Source organism: Ambystoma mexicanum, chromosome 9 (assembly GCF_040938575.1).
Source record: "Ambystoma mexicanum isolate Mex_15411 chromosome 9, UKY_AmexF1_1, whole genome shotgun sequence".
Lineage (NCBI taxonomy): Eukaryota > Metazoa > Chordata > Amphibia > Caudata > Ambystomatidae > Ambystoma > Ambystoma mexicanum.
This window is the reverse complement of record NC_090931.1, coordinates 892,112,034-892,132,639: the sequence shown is the minus strand read 5'-3', so window position 1 is coordinate 892,132,639 and position 20,606 is coordinate 892,112,034. Positions and strand designations below refer to the sequence as shown.

The 20,606-nt window shown below is 46.7% G+C and overlaps 1 protein-coding gene across 6 annotated transcripts in view; it reads left to right on the top strand.

Annotated features, from left to right (window-relative positions):
* The window catches only part of HDAC4 (histone deacetylase 4), a 2,586,716-nt gene that overhangs the window by 2,229,058 nt on the left and 337,052 nt on the right, over positions 1 to 20,606 (top strand). For all 6 annotated transcript variants that reach the window (XM_069616020.1, XM_069616021.1, XM_069616018.1 and 3 more), the window contains one exon: positions 4,409 to 4,528. In XM_069616020.1, coding sequence (XP_069472121.1) covers positions 4,409 to 4,528 — 120 coding nt within the window. The remainder of the gene's footprint in view (positions 1 to 4,408; positions 4,529 to 20,606) is intronic.

Here is a 20,606-nt window from a genome sequence, read left to right as displayed (position 1 = left end):
TATCGATGCCTGTAGACTCGATGTCCCTAGAGCGCCTCCGTCTCGGTGTCGATGTCATCGATGGTATATAGCGTGCGCAGCGACAGTTGGCTTCAGTTCTGTTTTTACCACAAATGCTATTGCTTCGGAAATAACGGCGCCCTTCAGTTCCTTGTCAAGAAACCTTTTGTATTTAGTGAAAAAGATGACCTTGTCATCGGCATCTTCGACTATGCGATCGGGGTTAAAAAATGTCACGACTGTGGGGTGAAAATGTCCCTTAAGAACCCCAATCGGGTGTATCTGTGGTGTTGGGGATCCACTCATTTAACATTGGAGTGTGGATCCTGCCTATCGACGACTGTGAAAGCCCTGAAAGAGCGTAGAGGGAAGTTAACTGCAGGTAGGTCTCATAAATCCCCTTCGACACCCTGTCGAAAAAACGATCCTCTGACGAGTCGAGAGATGACTCTCCTCATCAGAAGAAAGCTAAAAGGTCCCGATCACACAGTGGCTCACACCACTCTCGTCATCCTCAAGGAGGTCGAAGAAAAAGCATCACAAATCGCTGTATTTGTCATTGAGTTCCTCCCCGGAACGGGTCTTGTGCCCGACCAAATTGGCCTCCCTGAGTGGGAGAAGTTCAGACTAAAGATGCTCAAAGTATTCGAAAATGCGGTCTTGACCCCCTCAAAGAAAGATAAGAGCCATGCCCATTTCGACAAACACGACAAAAAGTCAAAGGACAAAACATGTGCACCTTCGGGCCCGAGAGTCCAGGAGAAAAATCCTCAGGAGCCCTCAAAGATTCCCTTGAGTAGAGAAAAGACTCTTTTGAAGACAAAATCATTGACACGTTCACCGCTGAAAGACACCCAGTCAGAGCCAAAAATAGCCTTGATGCCACAACTGTCTAAGACTTAAACGCCATTGTCGGCGCAATTGGCTAAACCCTCGAAGGAAGTCGAGAAAACGTTCACCCCAATGCCTAAGCGAGACTTTAAGTCTCTTTCCTCAATTTATGAGGATGATGCGCTATCTACGGATGTATCACGTCCCTTTGGGTTACAGTGTGGGATACCAAATGTTCCAGAGGCCATAATCTCGGAGGACTCGAGAATAAAAGACCTTCATGAAACCCTACAATCTGAAATTTGGTTGGACACTTTTCCAGAGATAGTTTGGTAGACCAGATCCTTCAGACCATGCTGATAGATCTTACAGACAGCTGATGTCTAGGGTCATAGAATATCTGGGATGGAAAAGGACTGTACCACTTTTTGAGCAGGACAAGCTCACTGATATTTTAGATAAGGCACACCAGGAAACCTTATCCTTCATTTCAGTGTAGCTTTACAAAGGAGAGTTGATGTCAATTGGGAGATGCTGGAATTAATTCCAGTAGTGAACAAAAAGCTGACAAGCAAGTACAGAGAGTCAAGCAGTGACTCTTACTATGTAACTAAGAAACCAACTCCTGAAGGTTTGGTAGTTCAGGCTGCCACTTCTTCATCCAAACAAAATGCATACCCAAATACCCACCCAGACAGAGATTACAAACGTTAATGTCGCTTTGGCTAGAAATGTTTTCTCTGTAGGGAGTATGGCCTTTAAATCGGCAAATACCAGGTGTGCACTGGCCAAGTTCACTTTCATCTTTTGGGATTGCATAACGATGACGGCTGAACATATTCTCGAAGGGGACGAACGAGACGTCTTCTTAAACATTGTCAAGGATGGGAAAGATGCAATATACAAATCCCTCCAGACTGGTCTTGACTCTGCTAACAGTATCAGCAGGGCTATGGCGGCTAGCACTGTAATGCACAGATCTGCTTGGTTGAGAAAGTCTGGTTTTGCTCCACATGTGCAGGCTAGACTTCTTAACATGCCCTTTGATGGCACACATTTATTTGGCAGCAAGGGTGACGAGAGCCTGGAGAACTTGCAGACCTCCAAAGCAGCAGCCAATTCCTTGGCACTGCAATCAGACAGGCACAACCATCTCGCCCCAATGGTACAGCTTGGAGGGGCGGGTCCTGTCACTATTACTCAGTTGGAAGAGGGAGAGGACTGTTGAATCAGAGGTCAGAGAAGATTGCCCTGTGGTGGACGGGGAAGAGGTGCTAAGACCACCCAGGCAATGGCTGCGTTACCCTCACACGCATCATCAGCCACCTCAAAACCTCTCTGAGGCCTAGTCCAGAAGACCCCTATGGGAGGCACACTCTTACAGCATCTGAAAGAAAGGGGGGGGGGGGGGGAGTTATTACTTCAGATGCATGGGCATTAGAAACCGCTGCCCAGGGTTACTGCCTTCCCTTTCTAAAAAGGCCTCTGGATGATGCACCGGGGAGCAGCTATTTCAAATTCCAGATCCGCTCCTTATGCAGGAATTTTGGACCCTTCTAGAGAAAGTTGCTATAGAACCGGTACCTGTAGCGGAGAGGAACAAGGGTTGGTACTCACCTTACTTTCTAATACCCAAGAAGGACAGAGGCTTGAGATCCATCTTGGACGTAAGAGACTTGAACAAGTTACTCAGGCAGGACAAGTTCAAGATGGTTACCCTTTCTCAGATTCTTCAGACACTCCAGCTTCAGGACTGGATGGTATCATTGGTCCTTCAGGATGCTTACTTTCATGTGCCAATCCGTCACAAGCACAGAAAGTACCTGAGGTTCACCGTTGGTGGTTCTCATTATCAGTTTTGAGTTCTGCCATTTGGGCTGACCTACGCACTGAAAGTTTTCACCAAGTTGATGGCGGTGGTGGCAGCGAGTCTCAGGATAGGTGGGGATTCACGTCTACCCCTACATGGAGGATTGACTGATCAGGGGACGTTCACAAGGCCCTGGAAAATCTCACCTCCACCTGTCACTCCCTTCACAGACTGGGCTTCTCCCTCAATTTCAAGAAGTCTCACATGATATCATCTCAAAGGCTCCAATTCATCGGGGCAGTCTGAGACCCTTTCTTGGGAAAAGCCTCGCCACCCGAGGTGAGAGCTCAAGACATTCTGCAGATGGTCACCAAATTCCAGAGTGCCCAGCGTCTTCTGGCCTTCAATTGCTTTTGAGGTTGATCAGCCTCATGGCATCTTGCATTTTCCTGGTGCCAGAGGTCTGCCTGAGAATGAGATCCCTTCAATGGGCCCTCAGGACTCAATAGTCCCAATTTTCAGGCAGGATGTCAGACGTCCTTTGGTTCTGAGCAGAGTCGCACAGTACCTTCTGTGCTGGGCCTGCAAGGACAACATTTTGAAAGGAGAACCTTTTTGGCAACCATGGTCAGAGATAACAGTAGTGACGGACGCCTCACTCACGGGATGGGGAGCCCGCGCCAACGATCTGACAATCGGCGGTCATTGGTATCCATCTGAGTCGAAACTACAAATCAACCTGTTGGAGCTGAGGGCAATCAGACTGGCGCTGAAGGTCTTTCTGGCCTCTGTACGGGGAAAGAATGTCCTGATAATGACTGACAACACTGTAGCCATGTACTACCTCAACAAGAGAGGTGGTGTAGGGTCACTACCACTGTGCAGGGAAGGTTGCCTAGTGAGACCTGATGAGGCAGGCAGTTACTTTTAAGGTGGATATGTCGTCTCTGGGAAGGTTGATTAGTCTTGGGTAGACTTGGAGGCACTGACAATGATAGCTGCTTACTCATTAATAACTGTTTGAATATGAAATATGTTTAGTGATGATATTAGTAGCAATGTTCCTATATTATTTATTTTTCATAATTGAAATATGTATACCATACAGGAGAGTGTAAGAGCAATCTTTGAGTGTTCATTACTGAGAAATTTGTTTGAAGCATTTTGAATATGAGCATGATGTGTGGGGCATTTATTTAAATGTACTATATATTGTTATGTTACATATCGGGCATGTCTTTTAATACACAGTTAGGGTTACGCGTAGGTATGAGCCGTGGACTATCAATGAAATATAATGTGACATTAGTAAGCCTCTCTTGTGCTGATGAAAGACATTAGCTGCCCACTGTCAGGGATAGCTGTCTTCTCTCTTTACTGATGCACAGTGACAGGTAAATGCTTTTCCCTACTTTTACTCCTACCACAGCCCCTGCTGGGGGTTGTCTTGGACACTCCCTTGAGGATGGAGGGAAGTCTCTGAAGGTAGGGACGGTAGGAATCATGTCAACATGGGTGCCATACCACACAACCAAGGCACTTTTGTTTGATTACACATTGCTGTTAAAGTCATCATTAGTTTGTCAGCGGCTAAATAGTTTATTTTTTTAATTAGGTTGCATTCAGTTTGACACCTTTTAATGTGAATTCATGAAATGCTTTAAACGTAAGATGTATGTATGCCTCTCGATGTAACACTACCCTTTAGGAGCTATTGGGTGACTGACATGTTTCCTCCTGCCCCTCTACCCCCTTTCTCTGCCTCAGGATGTACATCATGGCAATGGCACTCAGCAGGCCTTTTACAGTGACGCCAATGTGCTGTACATTTCAATACATCGCTACGACGATGGCAACTTCTTCCCTGGCAGTGGAGCTCCAGATGAGGTATGTGGGTATGGGCCGAGACCTTGCATAGTCTTATCATATTGTTGTCTTTGTATATTTAACCATATGCAAATGTTTTGTGTCCTCCATCATTGTTGGTCTTCATATAAGTGGGTGCCCTGACCAGGGACCATCGGTGCAAGGGTCACAATCTGGAGTAATTTGTATTTACTGTCACAACCAGGGCCCTTTTCTCCACACTCTTGAGAACGTTTTAAAGAATGAGAATTATGACAGGGAGCAGTTAGCCTAATTATAGGACTCTTTTAACCATACATATTTTAAGTAATGCTTGACCAAACTGAATTTCTTGTCTGAACATCCATGGAGTAGTGCTTAAACAATTCAGATGTCGTTGTCTAGTTGATGGCCCCAATAATGACATCCAAAGCACATGGTGCTGGAAAGCTATATGCACAACCATGGTCTCTAGAGTGGGCAAGGATGCAGTAGCCTCTGATTTAGTATTCTAATGTGCATTACTTCACCTCTGTACAATGGAGGCTTTGAGTAACTGACCACCGTGGGTGGCGAAAGCTGATCTGATAATTGGATAGAACTTTAGGGCCTTTCCAGCTGGTAATGCAGGGTTATTCCACCTGCCTGCCGGCATTGGATGAGGGTACTAAAAGCTCATGTTTGACATGATTACTTAAGTGGGTTGATTTCCTTAGAAAGAGCTCAGTTAGGCAACCTTATGCACTTACTCCCAAGCTAGGTAATTTTACGTGGAGCTCTTCCTGGAAGCTTGAAGGATGTCAAGGACCCCTTTAGAAATCTCCAAATGACCGTAGGCTAGTTTTGCAGTGTGAAACTGATTTTGATTTGCCTGCTATCCTTATCTCTCCCTCTATTGTTTGGATCCATTTATTTAACTTGTTTTTTTCTGATTGACTTCATAAAATATGAATTGCCATGTGCATAGGTGTATTGAGGACCCTCTGTGCCACTGATCAGTCTACCACAATAACCCTTTAAGTAGGTGCTGCTGTCAGATAATTTATTCTGCCATCAGGTTCAGTCACTGAGAGAAAGAAATAATAAGTAAAAAAAGGCAGAGTAGCCACAAGCCTTGCAAAGAATGCCAAGCAGTGGGCAGGGTATGAAAAGCACTGAGCTGATGATCTGGCAGGTGCATATAGAGGTTGAGCTTCTGGACATGCATTCATGCTGGATTCAATGTTTCACTGTCAATTTTTAATATGACCATTTTTTGCATTTGCCGACCTGCAACCTGGACACTTCTTGATTCTGGATGGATGAGAATCAGGCTTTTTCCAAGCTTTATCAAAATTGCTTGTTTAGAATATACTTAGCAATTTCTTCTAAGTAGCAGGGTAAAATGCGTCAGTCACCTCAAAACAGTATTTGATGCAATGTGAACATGCAGGATATTCTATGAAATAATTTTCAAGAATGTTAACCATGACCACATAGTCCAGAGGCTTCTAAAGTTTTCTTTCTTTTTCAACAAAAAACAAAGCTGGTCTAGCATCTGACACATCAAACCTTCTCCCCCGTTGGGTTTAATTAGCCTTATAGCAGGTTAGTGGAAAGCAAGAACAATACAACTGTGATTTACAGAAAAAAGTATTAATCTTAGACTTAAAATTGGAAGTGTTTGCATGCACAACTTAATTTTTTGCCAGAGTGGTCTCCACAAGAGAGAGACCAAGATATTTTGGTAGATGTCAGAGTTCTTATCTAGTGACATGCTTTGACAAGCACACCTGATGGTATCAAGCCAATAAATATATCTTCTTTGTTCATATGCCATGAACCTAAATGGCAAAGGCAAGAAGGGCTAGTTAGATTCTGGATGAAATTGTCCTCATCACAGTCCGGTATCAAGTCATTTCATGACAATATCTTAACATACATTCCATCAAGAAATACGTTATTCACTGATTTACCTTACCCCTTTCAACAAAAGCTATAGGTATTAATGTTGTTCTCATATTTAGTTCCAGGTGAACACGCAAGTTATTTATTGTACTAAGTATTTGCATCCTTCTCTCCACACTGTTAAAGCCTGGGGTCTGGAAAGAGCACTTGTAATGCTGCTAAATGTTTGCTATGGACTGACAGACGCACCTTTGGTGATATATATTTTTTCACAATGCCATCAGATTTTGAAAAATGTGAGATGGTTATGGTAAAAATGATCTGACTTGACTGACTCTTCAATGACTAACACATCTCAAACAAGGGTAAGTTGGATGATTCCCTGTTAGCAGTTCTTTGGAAGTATCCTGGGCGGCATTACTCACAATACCATCAACCTCCTTCCCTTCACGAGGAGCACCACTTCATATTGAATCATTTGTTGGCAAAATGTTCGCCATCAAAAGACAATTCCACATAGAGATCGTTCATGCCTTTGAGATAATTTTTTTCAATGTTGGTGCAAATAAGATCAGACAAAGGGTTTAAGCGCTGGAACACCAGTGTGGCAGGTTATTCTTCTAAGTGAACAGATTTCACCAAGTTCGCCAATTCAGACAAACTCTGACTGCAGTGATTACTCCCTGAGATCTCCAGCATTTATTCCATCCAGAGTGTTCCACTAAATGACTTGATTAATTTTTTTTTATTTATTCTGCGCGTAGCTCTTGACACAACCTTATAAGACACATCAAAACTTAAAATCACATCAAAATGTAAAAACATTCCAGACAGATCAATACATTAAACTTTCAATATGATTTTACGCCTTCTAAAAAGAATTAAAAAACACAGTAAAAAATAAAATCTATACAATGTAGAACTGCTAAACATAATGAACCTCAAGTTCCTGACAGTGGGCCAATACTGCCAATGCAAACCGCGATACTGCTACTCGGTCCGGTGCTATTAGCGCTGGATCACGAGTAGCGGTAGGGCGGTAAGTCCCCATTCCCATGAGGTTTTTCGACAGAATCAGCACTGCACTAATAGCGCCGAAAACAGGCGGAAAGTTGGGAATTTTACTTCGATCAAAAAGCTGGAGGTAAAACTCTGACTTTCCGCTTGACTCATGATTGGACCAACCCTTAAATGCGGCGGTGATAGTGTTACCGCTGCATTTAAGGGCTACCGCCCAACTCGTGATGAGGACAAGTATCTGCAGCCAAAAATATGTTAAATTGAAGATCGTCCTATCAACAACAAAGGTAAAGAGATGCTTTATTCTCAAAGATCTAGTGCTTGGATATAGCAAGATTAGATGAAACAAGGATTCTACCGTTCCCTCTTACCTGCACAATCTGCAGGTTTTTTTTAACAGTGTATAGCGCCTACAACTTCAAAAGTGGTAAGAAGATTTAAACAAAATCCTAAGAACTTCTTCTCCACATGGCTGCAGGGAACCTTTGTAAAAAAAAAAAGGATTAAGGCAGTTTAGAAATTGTTGCTATGTCATTGAACAACTAGGTCCTTGAAACTCATTCAATTGTGTAGATCTAGTCGCTCTCTTCCAGTGCACGCTTAACTCTCCCAGGATAAGCAATCAATAATTCAAGGTGGCGATTCAGGTTTACCAGTTTGTCTGTGGATTCAGCAACCCAGACCGCAAAACCCGATCTTGCACTGCTCTGGTCCAATGCACTTAATTTACTGAACAATGAATTTGCCTGTGGAACTTTTTCGCAAGAATCTCCAGACTTTCCAATCAACTACTGACTTCATAGAAATCAGGCTGAGTTCAAGCCTAATTACGCCAGCTGGGACTTCCCTGGGAAGACCCAAGGCATTATGCCAGATAAGACCCTCCAATATTCCAGTTTGGATTTGAAAACAGATTGTATAGATTTAGATCATACAACAGGTGCAGATTGAATCTTAACCCTGTAATATGTAATTGCTTGTGTTAATGAAAATGTACCTTATTTATTGATTATATGCCTTAACTGGATAGAAAACTCTGCACTTCCTTTGAAGAACTCCGCACTTACAATTAAGAACTCTCTACGATTTCCTCTCTATCATACAAATTTGAGATATACCCTCTCCACTCACTTTCTCCATGGGGATTAGTCTGGAGGGATACTTGGTGGTCGTCCTTATCGTTTAGGACCGACCAGAGGGCCCCCAGTGTCTTTTGCCTTCATACATGCTAGCATTGTTTCCCCCCTTAGCTGGTATAACCATGCTGCTGCCCTTTCATCCATTTCTTAAATGATTTAAGTAATCCTCTTTTATTTACCAGATAGTCTCCTGTTCCTTCTTTCGAGGGGATTGGGTCCTCCGACATATTCCATATCTATGACAGGTAATGTCCACAGCTGTGCTGCTTCGGAAAATCTTCGGCGTCTGCGTCCTGCGTCAATGACGTTGATGCGCCGTCCCCGACGACCTCCTCCGACGGCCGACGTCACCCGATGTGATAAGTAGGACGCACGACGCCCATAGCCTCAGTTCCTTTTTTTCCGCGAACGTGTTCGCTTCGTGAATCTCGGTACGCCTCGCCTCTTTGGAGTTTGCTGTTTTCTTCTCGGTTCGTTGAACCTGTTTGGTTTTTTTGTGAAGACCTGTTTGTGGCGATGTCTACTTCGTCTTCAACCCCGCGTCCGGGCTTCAAGAAATGCGGGGACTGTGGGTCCAAGATGTCGGTCACGGACTCGCACGACGCCTGCCTCTGGTGCCTCAGGGAGGCCCACGATACGGACGACAGTGTCGATTGCCAGTCGCTCACAGCAAAGGCCTTGTGGGAATGCAAGAAGAACCTGTCGATAGGTCGGGTGTCTAAGCCCCGGAAGTCGAGGTCTACGGGGCTTTCGAGGGATGACTCGAGAGGCGACTCTCTGCGTCATCATCGGAAGTCCAGTGGGTCTCATTCCAGGAGTCGGTCTCGCCACTCCTCCGCCTCTTTGAGGCATTCCCGGAAGCGCGGGCATCGGTCGCCTTCCCCGTCCTCTTCTGAGGACTCCGCCCGTCGGCGGTTCGCTTATCCCTCCATGCAAGCGACACCGGAGGAATGGGCTTCCTTCGGGAAGCAGATGGTAGCGATTCTTGAATCGCAGGGCACCGGTCCGTCCGCGCCTCCGAGTGGGGTCGGTCGGCACCGGTCGAGAGACACCGCTCGTACGCCTTCGGGCTCGGGTGGTCGGCACGGCTCGCGGGAGAGGTCCCGCTCGGACAAGGGTAGCCGTTCTCGCCATGCCCGTTCAAGGTCCCGGTCCTTGACGCGCTCGAGACCGCGTGATCATGTGCCGTCTTCGAAGAAGACGTTGACGCCTGTGGCGCCAAGGTCGTCGACGATTTCTCTTGAGGCTCCGCATCCGAGGGGGTCGTCGACGCTTTCAGCGCCTAGGTCGTCGAGAGACACGCTCAGAGCTCCGGCTTTCGAGGCCTGTGTCGACCCTGTCGATGCTGGTGGCGCTGCAGCTGGCGTCGACGCTGATTCGCTCGACGTAGACGCCGTTTCTGTCAACGCCGGCGCAGACTCGTTCGGCGCCCTCAACGCCTTTCGAGGCGGTGGTGTCGGAGGGGCCCCGTGGCACGGGGTTAGCCCCTAGAAAGGCTCTGGCTAAGGTCAGGCACAGCTTTGGTCCCCAGATGTCTTCCTCTCACAGCCTGGAGTACATTTCAGAGGGTGATGAAGGCTCCGATGAAGGCTTGGTTCCGGTTACGGTACCAGATGAGCTCATCTCGGGCCATAGCCAGTTTGATGACCTGAGGCAGTCACTGCATGATGCCAGTGGACTGGACACCTCTCCGGAGGTGGAGTTTTGTAGGCTGGAGCCTGGCGCTCATGCCGATTCTTCATATCGGTGCCTTATGTCTCGGGTCACCGAGTACTTGGGTTGGTGGGCTCCCCCAGGGGAGTTTGTTAAGGATGATCTCACGGACATCCTTGATCTTGGTCCCCCCACCGACCCGGTATTGCCGTTTCATATGGCTCTGCAGAGAAGGGTGGCGGCAGCTTGGACTGCTCCGGAGAGTCTCCCGGCAGTGGGCAAGTCTTTGTCGCGAAAATACTGTCCAGCCAGTAGCGACCCCTGCTACTTGTCCAGGCACCCCACTCCAGAGAGTTTGGTGGTGCAGGCGGCTAAGGCCCCGGCAAAGCAGGCGTCGTATCCTACCATCCCTCCGGATAGGGACGACAAACGTTTTGACGGCTGGGCGAATAAAGTGTTTTCTTCAGGGGGTATGGCGCTTCAGGCGGCCAACTCCATATGTGCCTTGTCTCGTTTCTCACACACTCTGTGGAACTGTGTTGCATTAGCGGCTGAACATATTCCCGAAGGGGACGAACGGGATGGTTTTCCTTGCTATGGTTCAGGATGGCAAGGATGCCATGTGTGAGGCCGTTGAGTCAGGTTTGGACATGGCAGATTGTGTCAGCCGGTCCATGGCGGCGAGCACCGTAATACGCAGGTTTGCGTGGTTGGGGAAGTCTTGGTTCGCTCCTGATGTGCAGTCCCGGCTCCTCAACATGCCCTTTGACGGTGAACATCTTTTTGGCAGCAAGGCTGATGAGAGTCTTGAGAGGTTGCAGACCCCCAAAGCTGCAGCAAAGTCGTTGGGCGCTGCAGTTCGACAACCTCCGCCTTTTCGTCCTAGGGGACAGCAATGGAGGGGAGGTTCCTTTCGCTATTACTCGTCCTTCAGTAAAGCGAGAGGAGCTAGCAGTCAAAGAGGCCACCGTAAGAGTGCCAGAGGTGGAAACAAGGGTACTCGAGGTGCCAAGGCCGCTCGGGCAGTTGCCTCTTTGCCCTCAGGCAACGCCGCAGCCGCTACCACTCAGTCATGAGGCCAGGTCCCATGGTTCGCCGGTTGGGGGAAGGCTGGCGCAGCATCTTGTAGAGTGGCGAGCCATTACTTCAGATGTGTGGGTTCTGGAGATCATAACCCACGGCTACTGTCTTCCCTTTCGGCAGAGGCCTCACGACAATCCACCTGGCAACCTCTCTTTGAAGACTCCGGATCCGCTCCTTGCGCAGGAAATTCAAGCCCTGCGGTTTGAACAAACTCCTCAGGAAGGACAAGTTCAAGATGGTTACTCTCTCTCAAGTCCTCCAGGCCCTTCAACTTCAGGACTGGTTGGTGTCTCTCGACCTCAAGGACGCTTACTTCCATGTGCCGATCCATCACAAGCACAAGAAGTTGTCGTCGCACACTTTCAGTTTCGGGTCCTACCGTTCGGATTGACCTCTGCCCCGAGGGTTTTCACCAAGCTCATGGTGGTGGTGGCAGCGCATCTCAGGAAAGGGGGGATTCATGTCTACCCCTACCTGGACGATTGGTTGATCAGGGGGAGCTCTCCCAAACAAGTCCTGGATCATCTGTCCCTCACCTGCCACTCCCTTCACAAGCTGGGCTTCTCCCTCAATTTAAAGAAGTCCCATTTGACACCAACGCAGCGGCTCCAGTACATCGGAGCAGTGCTCGACACATCCTGGGGCAGTGTTTTCCTCCCCAGGTGAGGGCTCTTCACATTCAGCAGATGGTGCACAGGTTTCAACTTGCCCAGAATCTCCCAGCGTCCGAGTTCTTGAGACTGCTCAGCCTCATGGCATCCTGCATTCTTCTGGTGCCAGAGGCTCGTCTGCGGATGAGATCTTTGCAGTGGGCACTCAAGCTCCAGTGGTCTCAGTCCTCCGGCAGGCTGTCGGACCCGGTTCAGGTGCCGCCCTCGGTCGCCCAGGACCTTCTGTGGTGGGCTGTCGAAGGCAATCTGATGAAGGGGGCGCCATTTTGGCTGCCCTGGCCGGAGGTGACGATCTTGAAGGACGCATCCCTCACGGGATGGGGAGCCTCATGCCAATGAGTTGACAGTCAGCGGTCGTTGGTCTCCGTCGGAATCCAGACTCCATATCAATCTGTTGGAGCTTAAGGCCGTCAGGCTTGCCCTGAAGGCTTTTCTGCCGACTGTGCGAGGAAAGAGTGTCCTGATTCTAACGGACAACACGGTGGCCATGCACTACCTCAACAAAAAGGGGGGGGGGCAGGGTCACTTCCTCTGTGCAGGGAGGCGATGCAGCTCGAGTTCTGGGCCATCCAGCAGGAAGTTTCGATCTCGGCTGTTCATCTGGCCAGAGACGACAACGAGACTGCGGACGCTCTGAGCAGGCAGAGCACGATATCTCACGAGTGGGAGCTTGCTCAGGAGATTCTCCTGGAGATCTTTGCCCTTTGGGGGACCCCTCAAGTGGATCTCTTCGCCTCCAGTGTCAACCGGAAGTGCGAAAGGTTCTGCTCGCAGGAATTTCCTCCAAAAGGAGCCTTAGGAGATGCGTTCGTGGTGGAGTGGTCATTCCACTGCTGTACGCGTTTCCTCCAGTCCCCGTCATCCCGCAAGTACTGTGGAGGTTACAGAGGTTCAGTTCCCGGATGATCCTCATTGCTCCGGCGTGGGCCCGGAGGACGTGGTACCCGGACCTTCTCGACTTGTCCATCTGCCCTCCACATCGTCTTCCCTACCGAGACGATCTGCTCTCACGGGAGGGGGGTCAGGTTCTCCATCCAGAGGTCAGATCCCTCAACCTTCACACTTGGTTTCTGAAAGGTTGAGGTATAAGGATTGGGACCTCCCTGAAGACGTGATGGAGGTGTTGCTCTCGGCAAGGCGGCCGGCAACAAAGTCTCTGTACCGTTGCCGTTGGAGAAAGTTCTGCGACTGGTGCAGAGTTAAGAATGTGGATCCTTTGGAATGTGACATTCCCAAAGTTCTGTCTTTTTTGCTTTCCTTGGGCCACAGGGGCTTGCAAGTGGGGACCATTAAAGGTTACCTGGCGGCGCTGTCCATATTTAAGCGCTCGTCTGAAGAATGTTCCTATTTTAAGATTCCTTTAATTTCTCAGTTTTTGAAAGGGCTCACTAATGTGTTCCCTCTGTCACCTTTTCTGGTGCCCGGTTGGGATTTGAACCTTGTTCTTAAGTTTCTTATGGGTGCTCCGTTTGAGCCTCTACATTCTTGCCCTTTGAGAATGTTAACTCTGAAAACTGTGTTTTTGGTTGCGGTTACTTCCGCTCGCAGAGTGAGTGAGTTACAGGCACTTTCAGTTAAGCCACCCTTCACTGTGTTTCATAAGGACAGGGTTGTCCTTAGAGTTCATACTTCTTTTCTTCCGAAGGTGGTTTCGGAATTTCATTTGAGTCAGAAGGTTGTTCTTCCGGCGTTCTATCCTCCTCCACATCCTGGTAAGGAAGAGGAGAGGCTCCATAGGCTTGATCCTAGGAGAGCGTTGAGCTTTTATATTTCGCGCATGTCCCGGGTCAGAGTGGACAATCAACTTTTCATTGGTTACGCTGGAAAGCGTTTGGGACAAGCTGTGACGAAACAGACTTTGTCTCGTTGGATTATTTTAGCTATCTCTGAGTGTTATCGTTGGCGGGTAAGGACCCTCCGGCTGGCTCGCGGGCCCATTCTACCAGAGGAGTGGCTGCGTCTACTGCCCTGCAGAAGGGTGTTCCTATTCGTCACATCTGTGATGCAGCCACCTGGGCTTCAGTACATACTTTTGTACGGCACTACTCCCTCGATTCCATCCGAGGGCAGGATCTGGCCTTTGGCAAGGCAGTCCTTTATTCCGCAATTTGATTGGGCATGCTAAATTTGTGTTCTAAATTCTTTTCCCACCTCCTTGCTTGGTACTGCTTTGGGAGTCTGTCATAGATATGGAATACGTCGGAGGACCCAATCCCCTCGAAGAACAAGTTACTTTCTTACCTAGTAACGTTCTTTCGATGGGATGGTCCGACGACGTATTCCATATCGCTCCCTCCCTACCTTCCCCACTGCAGAATTTCTTTTGCGATTGCAGCTTGCGTTCCGCAAGGCCTTGTGTGTCTGACTGGCAGAAAACTGGTGGCACACGTTCTGGGGGAAAAAACTACAACTGAGGCTATGGGCGTCGTGCATCCTACTTATCACATCGGGTGACGCCGGCCGTCGGAGGAGGTCCTCGGGGACGGCGCATCGACGTCATTGACGCAGGACGCAGACGCCGAAGATTTTCCGAAGCAGCACAGCTGTGGACATTACCTGTCATAGATATGGAATACATCGTCGGACCATCCCATCGAAAGAACGTCGAGACCGCCTCTTCCTCTGGACGACACACCGACTTGCACCCGCTGCCAGGAACAACTGCCCCCGCTGGAGCGTTCTTCCCATTTCAGGTACTGTGTCCCGCCTGGCTTCCCTTGCGACAGATCGTTCGGGGTGACAGTAAATCGTCGACTTTCTAACCTGGGTTAGCCTGGGGCCTGTTAACTGACTTTTTCTAACTTGATCTCAATCTTTTGTGAACTATTTACAAAGACACTTTGGGTATAACCCCACTGTGTGATCCTGGACACATTGTGCTTGCTCTCTCTAAGAGTGGGCCTGGCATTTGAACTTGCTTGCTCTCCAGTAGACTTTGCCTAACCTGCCTCCCTGTGGTTCTTTAAAAAGTATTGAAATGTGTGTGCTTTCATAACTTTGCCTTTTCCCTCCCTTTTTATATAACTTATTAGAGTGCCATCTTATGTTAAGCGCTCACCTCTGTCTGAAAATAAGTGGTGTTTCTCATTAAGACTTGTCTAATAAGTAATCAGGGTTGTATATATATATAATAGTGACTGTGTGTTGAATTTACTTACCTCTTTTTGTGCTAGTGTAATTTACAAGTGTGTCTTTAAATAAATAATTATATGCTTTTACACCAAAGCTCTGGTCAGTGTTTGCTTGTGCTACTGTATCTCTGTACCTATTGTGTATACTCTATATACTGCCTAACTCATCTTGAGAGAAGTCTGACTGCTCAGCCAAAGCTACCTGGTAAACCTGGGTGGTACAGACTGCTACCAATTGGGTGTACTCCAACCACCTGTAGTCCTAAATCTTTTGCAGTGGTCCCTAAGGGAACTGCACAGGTTTCTGCCTAACGCCATGGCTGATCATCTTCAGCTTTTCCAGCTTATTAGTTGTATCTTCCCTTCTTCCGTGTTCCCTTTCTAGTTGTATTGGTAAAGTCGCCTCTGGGTGAAGTGTTCTTGCGCTACTTTGCTACTGTTTCCCTCGCGGCATGCCTATGGGTGACCCTCCCTTTCCCATTACCATTTCTGGGTTTTCCTTGGCCTACTTCCTGGCTCTAGCTTTTCTGGCTTATCACCCTCTCTTTTCCGGGGCTCTGTGTTGGCCGGGGAGGTGGGTGGGAGGTTAAAGTGCTTCTCTTTCCGGTCCTATTCTTCAATCTTGTTTTTCCGGGTTACTTATCTTTTTTCCCCTGCTTGGTTGATCGGGAGGTGTGCTGATGTCGTTCAGTCAGCTTCAGTGTGTTCGGAGTTGAAGATCCAGGTTTTCAACAGTTTCCAGAATTTTGTATGGTCCTCCACGGTTAGAATTTCCCTCGGAATGCAGTTCCATAGATTTGCGGTTAAGCAGTAGAATGCTGAGCCGCCCAGTTCTTTCTTCCGGTACCATTTGTGTTCAAGACTCATGTCGTTCCAGGATCTCAGGGTTCTAGCTGGTTTGTAGATGGAGAATTTCTTTTGGATAAAATCTGATCCCTGGCCGTCTATTGCTCTCTGCGTTATGCACAGGGCTTTGAAGGAGATTCTCTTTTTGACCGTGTGCCAATGTAGCATCCTGAGCGCTGGTGTGATGTGATCTCTTCTGCTGAGTGTGAGGAGGAGTCGCGTTTTGTATTTATTGTAGTTTCCTCATTAGGTATTCTGGCATTCCGAGGTATATGCTGTTAGCATAATCACATAATCACTCCTGGACATAATGTGGGAGGTATCCAGTCATTTTTTCGAAAACATTTTTACAAAATACAATTATGTCAAACATTTTGCCAAAATGTTTTTTTCCGAATGTCTTTATTTTTTTTTAGTTTATAGTTTTTTTGTCTATTTCGTAAGTAAAAAAAACAGAGGGTTGGTGGGGGGAACCCCCCATTTAAAAAATAAAATAAAAAACAGACATTCAAAATATTTTTTTTAGGCTAAATGTTTTCGACATAATGGCATTCGAAATAATCACTATAAACCAATTCGGGATATGCTGGCCAGTGTTTTGTGCGTGAAGGAGAGGAATGGTAGGATCTTTTTTGTTTGTAGGAGAAGGAAGCATTTCCGGATTATTGCTTTCACTTGGGGTTCAAATATTAACATCGTCCATGAGGATTCCAAAGTTTTTTACATCTTTGGATGGGGTTGGTTGGTGTCCCAGCTCTATTGGCCATGTTATGTGCTGGTCGTTCCCTGTGTCTTTCAGTGTAATCACGATTTCAGTTTTATCAGGATTGATTTTGAGTTTGTTAATGTTCATCCATTTGTAGAGCTCCTTGAGACACTCTTCTAGGGGTGCGTTCTCTTTGGATGTCTCTGAATTTGAAGACGATTTGTGCATCTTCTGCGTAGTTGTAGCATGTTAGTCTGTGCCTTTTGATGAGGTTGATTAGTAGTGTCATGTTGATGTTGAAAAGAAGCACGGATAGTTAGGAGCCTTCTGGCACTCCACAGGAGGAATCCTGTGGCGTGGATTTGAAAGTCTTTAACCAGATTGTTTCTTTCCACAAGGAATGATTTGATCCACAGCAGTGCTGTGTCAGTGAGCCCTATTTCTTCCTAATAAAAAGAATGGATATTGTGGTTGACTGTGTCGAAGGCAGCTGAGCGATCGAGAAATATCAGTGCTGATTTGGTGTTGAAGTCTGCGTTAATCTTTAGGTCATCCCATATTGAGACTGGTGCTGTTTCAGTTCCTCTCAGGGGTCTGAACCCTACTTGCGCCTGTTCCAGTAGTTGTTCTTTTCAACGTGCTCCAATAGTTGTTCATAGACATAGGTCTCTGGTATTTTTGACGGGTAAGGAATGTTAGAGATTGGTCTGTAGTTTGAGAGGCATTCCACATCGCCCATTGTGTCCTTGAGTAGAGGTTTGATGTAGGTTGTTTTTGAAAGCTCTTGGTACTTTCCCTGTTGAAAGGGATTGATTCAAGAGGTGTAGGTAGTATTCCTGTGATGTATCCAGATGTCTGGAGGGCAGGGGTTCCTCGTAGAACCTACCCTGTTGAACTTTTTCTCTCGACATCTGTTGGAAGCAGTACATTTTGTTAGCTTGTCCCGGGGTTGGTGGTAGCTGGTGGGTTGTCTGGTCGATTGGTCTGCTTTGTATGATTCTGTGTATGCTGACGGTTTTGTTCTTAAAATGGTCTGCAAGAACACTGCATAGTTTTTGGGAGGGTGTTGGTGCGGTGTTGCATCCCAGTGGGTTTCTCATCTCATTTATGTTGTAGTTTAATTCTTTTTGAGGGTTGGTCATTTTTTAGTATTTCTTTTTTGCTTTTAGAATTTCAGATTTGTATGCTCAGATTTGTAGTAGATTTTCTTGGTCGCGCTTGTTCCTCAATTCTTGTTCTAGTTTTTTGTTCATTCTTTTCATCACTTTTAGGTGGGGTGGGATGTGTACTATTTTGCTTCCTTTCTTGATGGGACAATGTGTTTTTCCCGGCAGATGGCATTTATTGTTTCTGCAATCCATTTCTGGATTAGGTTTGTGTTTTCGTCTGTTGCATCCAGTTATGTGGTCACTGGCTTTGAGATTTCTAGTCGCTCCTCTAAGTTGCTGTTTTTGATGGTTCTCCAGTTTTTTCCAAATAGGTTGGTATTTTAGGGGGCTTTGATGGTGTTTGGATCACGAAAGGGAAAATTAGGTGGTTGATCCATAGTATTTGGATGTGTGGTGACGTTGTGACCAGGTTTTTTATTGGCAAAGATTGCTTCCAGGGATTCACGTCTACCCCTACCTGGACGATTGGTTGATCAGGGGGAGCTCTCCCGAGCAAGTCCTGGATCATCTGTCCCTCACCTGCCACTCCCTTCACAAGCTGGGCTTCTCCCTCAATTTAAAGAAGTCCTATTTGACACCAACGCAGCGGCTCCAGTACATCGGAGCAGTGCTCTGCTATCTGTGTCGCTTCTTTTACCACCTGTTGGAGGTTGATGGTCTCAAGTTGCTTGATTAATGTTTTCTGCGAGTTTTATTTCTCAACTTCGAACCATATGTTGAAATCTCTGAGAATGATCAGATGTTCATGCTGTTTAGCTAGATTTGTGACTGCTTCTATGAAGGTGTCTTCTAGGTTGCGTCGTAGGTTGGTGGCCTATAGATTAGAATGAATGTGAGGTTTGATTGTAGGTCTGTGGTAAGTTGAAGGATGAGGAACTCGCAGTTAGGGATTTTGAAGGGGTTGGCTGTTTTTATTGTTAGGTGTTCTTTGTAGGCTAGTGCGAATCCTCCTCCTCTTTTGCCTTTCCTGTTCACTTGTTTGCATTTGAAGTTGTTGGGTAAGCAGCTGTGAAGGATCACTTCGTAGTTTTCGGCTAACCTGGTTTCTGTGATTTAAAAGGATGTCCGTTCCCTGTGGCAGAGTAGGTCGCAGATCTCGGTTGCATGTTTGGACATCGATCTTGTGTTGATTAGGTTGCAGTGTAGCTTCCTCTTTAAGGTAATTTGTTTTTTTTTTATTATTATTTTTATTGGTTTGTTACAAACCTTTAAAAAAAGAAAAGAAAATTATGTACATAAAGTTCTGAAAAATAATCTCAAAACAGCGTTAGAAAATCCACAGAAGAAGCTCCAATGGAAAAATAAAAAGAAATGTAGGCAGCAAGACAAAAGGAAAGCGAGAAAGAGGGACATAAGACGAAGTTTAAAGCCTTAGCGGCCCAATCACTCTTGAATTTCCAAAGTTCAAGCTATGCTTAAGACGACTTTGGTGTCATGTTCATGTTTTTCCAGTTTTTCGGTCATCTTCTCTAGAAGGAAAGTCAATTCGACTGTTAGGCTGCGTTCCACGTCTTGATGCATCATGTCCCACCAATCCTCAGCGGACAAACTTGGTCTTGCCACAATGTATTTTCCCAAGTGAATAGAGCGTTCCTGTCGCAATTGTGGGCAGAACAATGTGAGATGTTTCAGTGTTTCCTTTCCCTCCCCACATAGGCGACAGGTCAGCAATGGAGCTCCATCTTTTTGTCGAATTGCCAGCGTTTCTCTTGTTGGAAAAAGATTTAAGCGAAATTTCATGAAAAGGAGTCTACGCGCAGTATCTGGGAACTTAAGCAAGTAGGGTTGAGGATCATTTATTTTTCTTGCTTCAGCTGGACATGTTCTCATAATTCTGTGAGTCCCTCGTATGTCAACTGTATCAATCCAGTCTTGTTGCTATAGTAGTGATTTTACTTTGACAGGATTCATATGGAGTAACTCTCTATTGGTGCATAGGTCGCTTGCAATGTCATCACAGCGTCTTATCCATTGAGACAGAATGCAGTCTGTCGGGCATGTGTCTGCATTGGTTAAGATGTGGTATTGTGGAGCTGTTGGATCAATGGTTATCTTTCTAAACGCATTCAGAGTGGACCACATTACTATTGCGTTGATGGACAGCAGACTTAGCTCGTATCTTATACAGGCAGTTGGTACACCCATTGGAAGACGTAAGACTTTGGACCAAAAGTGATGTTCAAGCGATGACCATAAGGTGTCTGGACATCCCAGGGCACTATTGGCTCCATGTGTGATTGCCGGAATGAATTTCATTTTGTAGAAATCTATGACAGGTTTTAACGAATGTCTGCCAAACTTCCTGTTGAGTATACAGGCCTGTGCTGTTAGTTGTTTACATTTCTCCAGCATGGGGTCTGGCATAGATTCACATGCTCATGAATATTCCCCGTCGTCAAGCTGGGAATCCTCGGTAAAGAAAAAACCAGTATCAGTTTCGTTTCTGATCTGTCTTTCGTAGTAATAACCAATCACTGGTCTCTGCGTCATACTGACCACAGCCAATGACTGCCCTCTACCTAAGCACCGCCTCTGGCAGCCATCTTCAGATTTTTACCGCACGTTCATGTGTTGGGATCCTCGTGCTATTGCTCTCGAGCGTTAGTGCTATTTTTTCACGTTTTTTCTCAAAAACTTCGTTTTTTCGGTCAGAAGAGCCTCAAGCTCCACCGATTCTCCATCCGATCAACGGGGACCCGTGTCGGATTCGCCTGCGCCCCTCAAGGGTGAAGATTTCGTCGAGCTACGCTTTTGGAGGACTCCAGAAGTTTCTCAGGCCCGGTCATGGCCCAGGAGAAGGGGAGCTCGACGCCCG